At 37.1% G+C, this 13727-nt stretch overlaps 1 protein-coding gene across 1 annotated transcript; it reads right to left on the bottom strand.

Annotated features, from left to right (window-relative positions):
* Nucleotides 1–7122: 7122 nt before the first annotated feature.
* On the bottom strand, nucleotides 7123–8074 carry LOC110944469 (transcription factor bHLH162-like). Its single transcript, XM_035974054.1, has 3 exons — nucleotides 7916–8074; nucleotides 7343–7675; nucleotides 7123–7263 (listed from the first exon to the last, which is right to left on the bottom strand). Exons 1-3 carry the CDS (start codon nucleotides 8036–8038, stop codon nucleotides 7123–7125), a joined length of 597 nt encoding a protein of 198 aa, XP_035829947.1. The 5' UTR covers nucleotides 8039–8074.
* Nucleotides 8075–13727: the final 5653 nt, after the last annotated feature.

Here is a 13727-nt window from a genome sequence, read left to right as displayed (position 1 = left end):
AAGTTTTAGTTGTTATGATGATTAAGTGTCAAAATACTCCAAAAAAACAACCAAAACAAAACATCACTTGCCCAGGCGTTGTTTTTTGGTCTAAGAGCAGCATATAGTGTGAAAGCACCGGATCGATGACATACATCAAACACTGCACTTGATTTAAGACATGAAGAACAAAATAGGGTAGAACAAGATAGAAATATGTAGAAGATGAACTCTTTATTATGAATCAGTCATCACAGATTACACAAACCAAAGGAGTATACATCATCTACAAGCTGGTTTAGATCACAAAGATCTAAACCCTAGCTTTCTCTCACTAACACATAGTCTCTCTCTCTCTATAATTCACACAGAAGAGTGGGAGAGGTGCACCCAGCTACAAGAGTTGCACACAGCTTTCTCTAAAATCGTTGCCCTAATCTACACAATACACACATATATATAGGCTAGGACTAAACCTCGGACAAACCAATTCTCCACCAAAACTCAGACAAAAGTTTTCCCAAAACTTGGACAAGTTGTCCCTAGGAACTTCTTAGGGACAAATTCTCCCTAGGAACTTCTTAGGGAACAAAACTCTGACTAACAAAAACTCTTTCAAAACTTGGACAAGTTGTCCCTAGGAACTTCTTAGGGACAAATTCTCCCTAGGAACTTCTTAGGGAACAAAACTTTGACTAACAAAAACTCTTTCAAACCTTGGACAAGTTGTCCCTAGGAACTTCTTAGGGACAAATTCTCCCTAGGAACTTCTTAGGGACTAAGTTTGGACACTTGTTCAATAAAGACCCTAAATATTGGAAGCCATGCACTTTTCACCCAAAGTGCATTAACAACTCCCCCTTGATCAATGCAGGTCTTCATGTGGTCTTGAATTCTTCGTTATGGTTGACTTTAACTTGGACTTCTGCTTTGGTTGACCAGAACTGATAAGCGACAGTTACCCGGCAGGAACTGCACTTACAGTCTCCCCCTTAACTGTTGCATCAGTTCTGTGTGGCATCGATAATCTTCAATCACCGGATACTGCACTTAGAGACTCCCCTTTAAATGAAGATATCATGTCAGCTTTCAACTTTGGCTGAGACTTGATCTTTTAGGTAGAGCACAGTGATCTTCAACCCTTCTAATTAAAGACTTGCTGACAATCACTTAAAGCCGCTTTGAGAAACCCGAAGAATCCAACATCAAACACTGTAGATCCTCCCCCTCAAACTACTCCCGAATCAAATTAACGCGAACCGACCTACAACCACATGTAGGAATATCGCTCGATACATTAATCTTCAAACCTAACCGGTAGCAGACAGAAACATTGGATTCCAATGCCCAATCTTGAACACTTCAAACTTCACAAAGACATGAAGCTCAGTTCGATAAGTTAATAACAAACTGAACTTTATAAAAGTACATCAACCATCTTGATCAGAGTCTTCAACCGAGTGTCTGAAATCATTTCATCTCGAATCTTCAAGATCCAATCCCGTATCATCACAAATCCACCAATTACCCGTTGACTTTCGTCTCTCATCTCCCCCTCAATGTAAGAACCCCTATTTCGAGAATCCGATCAGTCACCAACTTGGAAGAGGTACCAAGAAGACTAATCTTCTCTACTCTAACCGGCATACGATAAAGGCTTGACCTTCAACTAGTTGCCAAATGAACAATTTGCTTCATCACGTCAACACTTGATTGAACCTCGAACAAACTTGACAAAACTCAATCATACACTAGCTCTAACTTGCTTTATGTTAAAAACACTTCCACATCGGTAAGATTAACACTAAGTTAATCTCAAAGATAGTAAACAAGAACTTGTTTCGAAGTAGCACCACGAGCTTTTGATTTACAAAGAAAACAGGAATTTCAAAATTTTTTACTCCCCCTTTTTCTTTGTAAACAATACAAAAATCCAAGCAAGTCGTATTCTCTTCACCTCCTCACTTGATCCGGACAACATAAGTACCATAAAACTTTTCGATAATCCAAAACCGACTTCAAGTTTCCAAACTACACATAATTCTGACTCTTAGTTGGTTATCCGGTACCCCAGGTAACCCGGAATAACTAGAAAGACTCGGAACATGCACAACTCGAAACTTCCGAACAACACAAACTTTTGAATTTAGCTATAAATCCGGTACCCCAGGTAACCCGGAATTCTAGAAAATTCGGAACTCGTAAAACCCGAAAGCTCTTGAAACCTCGGATCAGATCATCTGAGCAGTATTTAGAGTACAAAGGAATTCGAAACAAGCAAGGAAATAAAGGAAACTCTGCGGACAACAAATGTTCTTGGACCAAGCGAAGCGAATCTCAGAGTTTAAAAAGAATCTTGAAAATTGAGGCCAAAATTCGGACTATACTTGAAAAATTCGGATTTTTTTTTTTTTGCAAAACTCGGACAAAAAGTCAAACTTCGGACAAAAGGTCAAAACTCGGACTAAAACTCGGAATTTTTTTTTTTTTTTTTTTTGCAAAACTCAGACATTGTAAGTCAGACTTTGTTATGGAAACTCGGACTATCTATAAAATTCGGACTTAATAATAATTTTTTTTTTTGTTTTTTTTTTTTGCAAAAACTCAGACATTTGTAAAACTCAGACTATGATCTTCTGAAACTCGGACATTGCGATACTGGTGAAGATCAGAAACAAGTCTCCGGACTTTCTCCCTAGTGTGACTTCACACTAGTTCACCAAAACCCCGGAAACAACAAACACAGAGTTTTAAAAACTCAGACAAGTTTAACACTAAGAAAAACTCGGACAAAGAAATTTTTGGATCAAACCTCATATTTGCAACAACTTGGAGAACAAAATAACCACGAACAGCTTCATTTTCTTCAACTTTTCTTCAAAATCTTCAAGTCTTCAAGATGTTTGGCGGAAACAAACATCAAATCAAGAGCAATGGTGATTCAGAAGGCGGTTAGACTATTCTGAATCGGTAACCAGGCTCTGATACCACTGTGAAAGCACCGGATCGATGACATACATCAAACATTGCACTTGATTTAAGACATGAAGAACAAAATAGGGTAGAACAAGATAGAAATATGTAGAAGATGAACTCTTTATTATGAATCAGTCATCACAGATTACACAAACCAAAGGAGTATACATCATCTACAAGCTGGTTTAGATCACAAAGATCTAAACCCTAGCTTTCTCTCACTAACACATAGTCTCTCTCTCTCTATAATTCACACAGAAGAGTGGGAGAGGTGCACCCAGCTACAAGAGTTGCACACAGCTTTCTCTAAAATCGTTGCCCTAATCTACACAATACACACATATATATAGGCTAGGACTAAACCTCGGACAAACCAATTCTCCACCAAAACTCAGACAAAAGTTTTCCCAAAACTTGGACAAGTTGTCCCTAGGAACTTCTTAGGGACAAATTCTCCCTAGGAACTTCTTAGGGAACAAAACTCTGACTAACAAAAACTCTTTCAAAACTTGGACAAGTTGTCCCTAGGAACTTCTTAGGGACAAATTCTCCCTAGGAACTTCTTAGGGAACAAAACTTTGACTAACAAAAACTCTTTCAAACCTTGGACAAGTTGTCCCTAGGAACTTCTTAGGGACAAATTCTCCCTAGGAACTTCTTAGGGACTAAGTTTGGACACTTGTTCAATAAAGACCCTAAATATTGGAAGCCATGCACTTTTCACCCAAAGTGCATTAACAACTCCCCCTTGATCAATGCAGGTCTTCATGTGGTCTTGAATTCTTCGTTATGGTTGACTTTAACTTGGACTTCTGCTTTGGTTGACCAGAACTGATAAGCGATAGTTACCCGGTAGGAACTGCACTTACATATAGGTCCCCCGCCCACAGTCAAAGACTGACAGGTGTAGTTGCTGGTCGTTTACCTGGTAACTATGTGCTGCTCTTAGGCCAAAGAACAATGCATGAAGTGGAAAATAGACCAAAGGATAGTATGGGAATAGATCGAGCCTTATTTTATTTGTTTAAGGATGTGATGTCAATCGTTAGGTGTGACAACAACTTTGGTTTTAATATTTTATTTGCAATGATGCATGAAAAACATTAAACCAGTAACGAACCATTTCAACGACTTTTAAAACCAATTACCCAAAAAATATAGGTACTTGGATAATGGATCTCTTGAGCAGGGGCCTTTAACCTTGCAAATCTTTCTTATTTAGGATATTATATTATTATATACATTATAAAAGGGAAGGTGTGTGGAACCATTCACCCATTTTTTTAAAGGAAAGTGTGTAAAACCATTCACTTATTTCTTTTAATTTCAGTTTAATTTTTACATCAATCGTGATAGTTCACACACTCTTAAAGGGCGTTTTATGTCATGTAAACGCCACGTCATCACATGCATTATGAGGGGAAAAAAGTGTAAAGGTTTCACGTCCACGTATAAAGACAGACATAGAAAGAGAGGGTTGGAGTGTGTGTACAAGGGGTGTTGTCTATGTACGTAACGCTACCCCCATTTCATGCCTCGGGGAGGTGTGGAGGACATTTCACGCCCATTTGAAGCCCTTTCACGCTTCATTACGCAAGGCCTTATAGTATATATACACTTATAATGCATTAATCTTTTACTAATTTAATATTTCTCTAATGACTTTTTTGTTTTCTAAAAAAAACTGATTAGGTAGTTGTGTTTAGGTTATTTCAACATTTTGAATTCAAAATTGAGTATATTTTTGGTATCGTAAACTATATCAAGTACATGTACCGTGATGAACCGAATCAGTATTGAACAAACAACATGGGTACCGACACTTGTATTATCAGAATTGGTATGGGTATTCGCTTTTTTGATTTTCAGTTGATGTAAAACACGTCTTTATATTTTGAGTTACATGATACAATTTTTTTATGAAACTATAGTAAATAATTTTGTATTTATTGTAAACTTAGTTACGAGTACTGTAATGAATCGAATCAATACCGACCAACAATATCAACCATTTTCTGGAGACATAAGAATTTTTCGGCGGAAGCCGCTTATACCATATTTTGCTAAATGGATTTCAACCTTTGATCAAAAAGATATACCTTGGTTATATTTCATCTCTTCAACAAGTTTAGTAATGAGCATAACGATCCTACTGATTCATTATTATCGGAACTGGTATAAGTGTTTGTTTTTATGGTTGTCAACCATCGTAAAAACATGTGTCGGTATTTTTTAGGTTACATAAAACAAATTTTGTGTAACTAAACCAGTGTAATTTGTTTTATCTTTTTGATGCACAGTCTTTTACCAAACCGAACTGATACCGCCCAAATAAAATTGCTTTACGTAAGAAGTTGTGCGTAATAATATATAAGTTATCAAAACAAACATACAAGTTGTCAAAGCTGCCTCTTGGATGTTTTTAACAGATTTAAGCCATCAATGTAAATATTATTAAAGACCGTGTGACATGCTTATTTTTTAAACGATTTGATGTAAAGTTATTCAAATTTAAATATATTGTTGTGTGACGCTTATTTTTATCTATATTTTTGTTTTAGTTTTTATTCAAAATCGAGCCTTACCTGCCATATGATTAATTAGAATATAACAAAATTATCAAATAAATTTCTGACTAGCTTTTGATCTATGTTCTAAAGAATTAAAAAGAGCTTACAAAACATTAATTTCGACACAACACGTTTAACACGACTATTCGACTCGAACACACCATTTTTATTATCATTTAACAAAATGGGTCATGCACTCAAACATTGACACAAACATATTTAATAAGCGAGCTATAATGCATGACATATTTAACACGATTAAATAGAAGTGTTGTACAATCACAAAAATGACATAACATACTTAACACGACTATATATACACAGTGAAGAAGAAAGAGGGAAAGTCGCTGATAAAGTGTTTTTACGTTTCGACTTTTAGCGGAGACGCTATGTCGCCGGTATTGATCCTATCGTCGCCGCTATTGGGTTAATCAGGATAAGATTTTTGTGGCTAGGGTTTAATGTGGGACACAGACTTTTAGCGGAGACAGCTGTCGCCGCTAATAACCTACTTTTTGTCGCCGGTATTGCCTTTCAAGTCCCCAACCGTTAGATCAGGATTTTGATCAACGGCTGGGGTTTGGTCTCAGGTTGTGTCACACGGATCGACCAATAGCGGCGACACAAGGACCGTCGCCGCTAATGGTGTCGCCGCTAAAAGCCTCCCTTTCTTGTAGTGAGTTTAATACCATGAATGAAACATCATTTTCGCTTATTTAACATGGTTTAAAAAGTAATAACACATAAGTAACATGATAATTTTAAATTTATGAAAATTTGCAATCATATAGAATTCTCTACAAACTGCTTTAGTTAGGAGGTTATGGAAGGGAATTAATTTACACATATGATCTATTTGTATATTTATAAAATCTAAAAATATGCGCTATTTTTTTTTTTTGTACGACAAATTTGGATCACTGACGGACCACTGGAGTATCATCGTGCCACCAGCGGAACCACCCGATCATATCCATCTCCACTAGGCATAATACCTATACACCAATTCAGGAGGAAACCCAATAAATATGGGAAAACCCCCCCTGTGGAAATCGAACACAGGACCTATTGGTCCCAAAGTCTTATCCCACCACCAAGATGCCACTAGGCTATAAAGCCATGGACATCAATACTGGATATCAAAGCAACATCTCTAATACTGGATATCAAAGTCCCACACACTTAAATCTAAGTCAGCTAATTCATTGCAAAACAATGCATTCGTATTGTTGTCCCCAAACTCCTTGTTTTCAACTAACTTCTTAGCCTCTCACAAATATCATCTGCTCCAATCTATACACAAAGTAATATAACATAATTTATAGGTTCCTTCGAATTAAAAAAAAAATATGCGCTATTGATAAACAAGTCGTAAACGTGTTATATATGCCATAAATAAATTATGTGGGCTGAACTGGTTTAACAAATTGACCCGTTTATGACACATACCCGTTTAACTCCAACCCTAACTCGTTTAATTTCATGTTGAATCACGCCGTGTTAATTAACAATTCGTTTCAAATATTACCAGCTTTAGAATCAAGACTCAATGTTAGATAATGTGTTATTTAATTTATGATATTCATAAGCAACATCTCTAATACTGGATATCAAAGTCCCACACACTTAAATCTAAGTCAGCTAATTCATTGCAAAACAATGCATTCGTATTGTTGTCCCCAAACTCCTTGTTTTCAACTAACTTCTTGAGCCTCTCACAAATATCATCTGCTCCAATCTATACACAAAGTAATATAACATGATTTAGGATGAACAATATACCATAAAGAAATAAATAACAACAACACAGGATTTACCTTTTTTTGACGGATGTGAAAGGTCGAATGACCGCTGCTTGAGAAACTTGCAAGTGTTACTTCTGTGCTATACTGATCAAGAAACTGAACAACATTACAAAAACTCGAATGTGTTTTCAATCCAGTTACCAAAACAGCATCATGATCATGAGTCATTTCATGGATTTGAATATCGAGCGATATGCACAAATTGTTGATCATTTCCATGTGTTCGTGTGATCTCTTCTTACTCAACAACTTATCCTTCTTGTTTTGGTTCATCTCCAAGCTGGTTTTCAGGGTTTGAATGTAGTCTATGGTTCTATCCACTCGATCCGCCACATGGTCACCTTCCTGAACGCATAAAACAATAACCAAAGTTACAACAATTATTATGTTAGTTGTGTTTTGATCAATCATGTAACTAAAAAACAAGATAACCAGGGGCGCAGCTTAGGGTATGTCCCCCCCCCCCCCCCCCCCCCTCCCCTCCCCCATTTTTTTCCGAAACCCGGGTTTTCTAGCTTCTTGCAAGAACGTTTCTATAAACTATAAAATTCTCTTGTTAAAAAAAGTAGGATGACAATAATAAACCTTAGATATAACATGTGGAGGGATAAGAGAGAAGAGACGAGAGTACAGTAACTTCATTTGGTTCCTTCTATTCTTCTCTACAATCTTTCTTTCTGGTTTTTCCATTGTCAAAGCAGACGACATGTTAACAAATAACAAACTTAATTTTAACACAATTAACTATGTGATTATATAGTTTAGAACATATAATATGATATGAGTAATATATATCTATATATACTCACATATGATGTTCTTTTAGGGTTTGAAAGGGGAAAGCGAGAGGAAACCTGAGATGTGAAAGGGGAAGTGGGAACCAAGTGACGTCACTTCTCTTTCATCACTCGGTTATTTTCTTCTTATAAAAGTGGAGCCTTTTCTTATAAAAGTGGAGCCACGAATTAGAATATTAGATACCAAGATTATTTTCTTTACATTTCTTGTTACCTCATTATTTTAAAAAACCTAGAAAACACTACGAAACCACATATTTTAATTCTTTAACTATTAATTTTCTAGTATATATAATGATTATTTAAGTGAACTACACACAATCTCTTAAAATATGGTAATTATCTTTATTTATTTGAATCATTTGATTCTTTTTTCTTAAATCACCGTCTCAAGTTGAATAATATGGACTATAAAACATGATGAACAAATTATTGACGTTCAAGTAACAAGCAACAGTAATCAAGTTATGGTGATGACGAACAATGAAGAAACAAGATTAATGTTTGTATGTAATCTATATCGATTTCTTGATTGGGTCTTGATATCTAACACCAAATTGAGAAGTATATAAACGTGTTCTTGATCAAAACTGACCTAATTAGAATTAGGTCAGTTTTGTGAAAAAAGTTCTTTTTTTTATGAAACTGATGTTTTATGCCAATCTAATTGGACTTAAAATGCTAAATTTTGTTCTGGTCGGTTTATGTGGTTAATAGGTTTGTGTTATGTCCCACTTGGACTTGATAAAAATTAATGGGGATTAAGATAACCACAAAACAATTTAGAGAGGAAATGGGACAATTTTAATTCTTATTTCATTGATAATGGATTGCTAGAAATGAAATCTCTTTAAATAAGGATTACAAACACGGGAACATGGGTGCATATTCGCCACTACTACCTATTTTCCCTAGCATCCTCAACCTATGGACTAAGTAAAACCATTTGACTAAAACAACAAACATGAAATTAATTAAAAGTAAAGACCGATTCTATTGAAAATAACATAAAGGAAAAACTAAATGCAAATATTAATGCACACGGGTGTATTTCGTGAGTACACATCAGTTTCTTTTGGTTATATATACACGTGTCTGTGTTAAAATGCGTTTGAAATTTTAATCGTGCAAATTGAAGGATTCGATATAAATTCTTGCAAATTTTGCTCTAAACGGGCCAAAAGAGTATAAGCAATAGGTGAAGAGGTCTAAACTCAAATCTAAGAGTTCAATTGAAGATTCAAATTTTCAATAGTTTAGAAATGCTAACTAGAGTATCATTAAAAATGGTTAAAATAGCAACATGTAATATTGTTATATTTAGAGATAAATATTGTATTTGTATTAGAGTATTTTGCTCAAAACAAACAATTGATAAGAAATTGTGGTTAGCTTTGAGAAGTCAACATAAAGTCAATAGACCTTGCAAATTGAAGACCCAAAAGGCTAAGCTGAGTCTAAAAGTATACATCACTAAGTCTAAAAGTATGCAATTAAGTATGTGTATTTACACAACTATGAGTTTACATATATGTGTTCAAATTATGTGTTGTATGTGATTGTGATTTATGAGTTCTTGGTTGTTTGTTATAAATGAGTTAAGTTGTATAAGAAGTTCTGTATATTTGTATGAGAAAAATAGAATTCTACATTTTTACTTGAAGTGTAAACCTCAAACTTGAGAACAATGAATCATAAAAAAGTGTGTGTGTAACCAAAGGATGAATTAAAGTCACAAGGGTATATGTGATCGAAGTGGTGAACTATAATCACAAAGAAACTAAAGAAATAGAATTACAAAGCATGTATCTGTGTGAATGTGTGACATAATAGATGAATCCTCACTATGATAATTAATGGAGTGACTACTTTGTTATGATGGTTCCAAAACTTTGAAACATGTGTATATGAGATATCTTTTAATGGAATAAACTACCACGGGTGACTTTGAGTCAAAGTGCGCTCGAAGGGGATAACAGGCAAAAAAATTATATAATTGCATTTTAACTAAATCATGAAAATGTATAGTGATGAGGTATGTGATTTGGAATTAATTTTTTGTTTAAATTGATTGGTTATAGCTTAACCCAACCAATCTCATCCAACCTCTCTCTTGAACTATATTTCGTGGCCACAACCACATGGTAAGCCCAAAATGTGACAACCACATGGAGGGTGGTTTGCAAACCACATGACCATTACGCATGATCTAAAGAACATTAGTTGACGTATTCTTATGCCGGGCCTGTTGTGAGTATCTCGTGTGTTCAATCATTTGCTAGGCATGCACTAACCATACACTAAAAACATAAGAAAGGAGTTGGCGTACCCGTATGCTATGTGGCATAGGCGTACATCGATGCTATATTTTGGTTTTGCAACTTGTCCTTTTAACGCTTTTTTAAATTATGTTGATGCGCATTCGTACTTAGCATTGCTAATAAGATGTTTAATGTGTAAAATTGGTAAACTGAGAGCATTAGTTTGGTCGAATCATTCATACTGTTATTCCATGGCTGTAAATCTTAATAAATACAAAAGAAGTCTTATCCCCAAAACTTAGGAATACAAAAACAAAAAACAAGATAAACCATACATGCATATCTAATTGATAAGAGATAAAACAGCCAATTAATAAATAACGCAGCGGAAATTGTGTCCAATACTCCCCCTCAAGTTGGAGCGTGTAGATCTTGCATGCCCAACTTGACGAGCAGATCCTTTAGATGCTGAGCCCCTAAGGGCTTTGTGAGCAGGTCGGCAATCTGTAGTTTCGAATCAACATGCATAGGCTGGATCTCCTTAGACTCGACTCTTTCCCGAACAAAATAACAGTCCATTTCCACATGTTTCGTTCGTTCGTGAAAAACAGGATTATTTGCAATATGTCTAGCAGCCTGGTTATCACAAAACAAAGTTGTTCCTGTTTGAACCGGTTCTCCAAGTTCGCTGAGAAGAAATCTGACCCAAAGAATTTCGCTCACAGCGCTCGCCATTGCCCTGTATTCGGCTTCTGCTGACGATCGGGAAACCACTGACTGCTTTTTGGATTTCCAAGAAATGGGAGCTCCCCCTAGCAACAGCAAGTATCCGGTTCGTGAACGTCTGGTGGACTGGCAGCCCAACCAATCAGCATCGCAATAAGAAACGAGCTGAGTACCACCTTCTTTTGGTAATAAGATTTCCTTGTCCCGGTGTGGTTTTCAAGTACCGTAAAATTCTAACTGCCGCGTTCATGTGACTTTGACGCGGGTCAGCTACAAACTGACTGAGCACATTAACGGAATAGGCGACATCTGGACGGGTCGCTTGTAAGTACAAAAGCTTCCCAATCAGGCGCCGATAGGAGTTTGCATCAGTTTTTTCTTCTTCTTGGTCCGGCCCAATTTTTAAGTTTTGCTCCATCGGAAGTGGACTGGGTCGGCACCCTTCTAGCCCACTTTCTTTCAAAAGATCAAGTATGTATTTCCGTTGGCTCAAAACTAATCCTTGTTCGGTTCGAGCCACCTCTATTCCCAGAAAATATTTGAGCTTACCAAGATCTTTAATGGTGAACAATTCGTGTAGCCGATTCTTCGTTTGAGCTATTATAGCCGAACTATTTCCAACAACTATGACATCGTCGACATATATAAGGGCTGCCACGAACTCGTTTTCTCTTTTATAAATAAATAACGAGTAATCTGCCTTGGACTGAGTGTAACCGAGTTGTAGTAGAGCGTCAGTAAACTTGTGGTACCAATTTCGAGACGCTTGTTTAAGCCCATATAATGATTTCTTTAGCCGGCACACTCTTGTTTCATGCGTGTTGGAGAATCCTTGCGGTAATTTCATGTACACCTCTTCTTCCAAATCGCCGTGTAGAAAAGCGTTATTTACATCGAGTTGATGGATCATCCAATCTCTTTTGACCGCCAAGCTAAGGAGTGTTCTTACAGTCACAAGCTTAGCTACCGGTGCAAAAGTGTCGTGATAATCAACGCCTTCCATTTGGGTGTACCCTTTTGCCACAAGTCTTGCTTTATACCGCTCTACTTCACCATTTGGTTTGTACTTGATCTTGTACACCCATTTTGAATCAATGGCTTTCTTTCCGGGTGGTAGATCTTCTAAGGACCACGTTCCGTTCTCTTCGAGAGCCCGGATTTCTTTTATCATAGCCTCCTTCCAACGTTCATCCTGTGATGCTTGATAAAAATTCTTAGGCTCATCTTGTGAAGAGATGGCCGCAAGAAACGCTTTGTGTTCGTTAGAAAATTTATCATAATTAACATAATTAGCGAGAGGATGTACCGTTGAGTGAGCTTGATGAGAATTTTGGACAGCTTGATCGGTGAACGGGTGTGCATGATCAATGGACGGTGGAAGCTTCACTTGAAATTCCCTTAGACGAGACGGTTGGGTTCTGGTTCGTTGAGGCCTTTGGGCCATGTTTTCTGAGTTTGTGTTGGGCCGATTCAAGTCTCGACTGGGATTTGGTGTTTCCGGAATTTGAACTGGGCCCGGGTTGTTATCTTCGAACTCGGGTGGATGAACGGCTTCATTTGGGGCCGGCCCATTATGGACCGGTGGGTCTTGTTGCTCATCTTCCTCTAACATATCTGTATTATCTTCAATGTTTGGCCCAATTTCCGGATCAAGTCCATCGTTACATGCAACAGATTCCACGATTGGGCTTTGAACCGAATTACTGTTTCTGAATTCTTCCAAAACTTCTTCATCCCCTGTGAAGTCACCAATGCCGTTTCTCGAGAACGGGAAAATGTGTTCTATGAACCGAACGTCTCTTGTTACCACCATTCGTTTATTCTCTACATCATACACCTTGTAGCCTTTTGTGCCATAGGGGTATCCCAAGAAAACACCGGGTTTGCCTCTTGGTGCGAATTTATCTCCTTTGGTGTCGGTATTCCAAAAATAAGTCAAGCAACCAAAAACTCGCATGTGCTCATAAGATGGAGGCTTTCCGCAAACCAGCTCATATGGAGTTTTGTATTTTATTATTTTGGCTGGTAGTCGGTTAATGATGTAAGCTGCAGTTAGGACACATTCTCCCCAAAAACGTATTGGTAAGCTTGCCTCAAAACGCAAGGCACGCGCAATCTCTAACAGGTGTCTATGTTTGCGTTCCACAACCCCATTTTGCTGTGGGGTGTGGGGGCATGTTGTCTCGAGCATGATTCCACGATCACTATAAAAAGACTTCATTCGGTTTGATGTAAACTCTCCCCCATTATCACAGCGTACCCGCCTAATTTCCCTTTTAAACTGGGTTTTCACCAAATTTACAAAATTGATTAAAAGATCACTTGCTTGACTTTTGTGTTTGATGATATACACCCACACGGCCCTGCTAAAATCGTCAACAATGGTGAGGAAGTAACTTCCGTTTGTAAGTGAAAAAGTGCGATAGCCTCCCCAAATGTCACAATGGATCATATCAAAACATTCAAGCGTTTTTATGGAACTTAATTGAAATGGAAGTCTAGACATTTTTGCTTTAATGCAAGAATCACAAAAATCATGTTTTGAACCGGGGAGAATTACAAGTGAACTAATATGAGACATCTTGACACTCGACGGATGACCGAGACGTTTAT

The sequence above is a fragment of the Helianthus annuus genome, chromosome 6, assembly GCF_002127325.2.
Source record: "Helianthus annuus cultivar XRQ/B chromosome 6, HanXRQr2.0-SUNRISE, whole genome shotgun sequence".
Taxonomy (NCBI): Eukaryota; Viridiplantae; Streptophyta; class Magnoliopsida; order Asterales; family Asteraceae; genus Helianthus; species Helianthus annuus.
The sequence above is the reverse complement of the archived record's forward strand: the minus strand, read 5'-3'. Positions and strand labels throughout refer to the sequence as shown.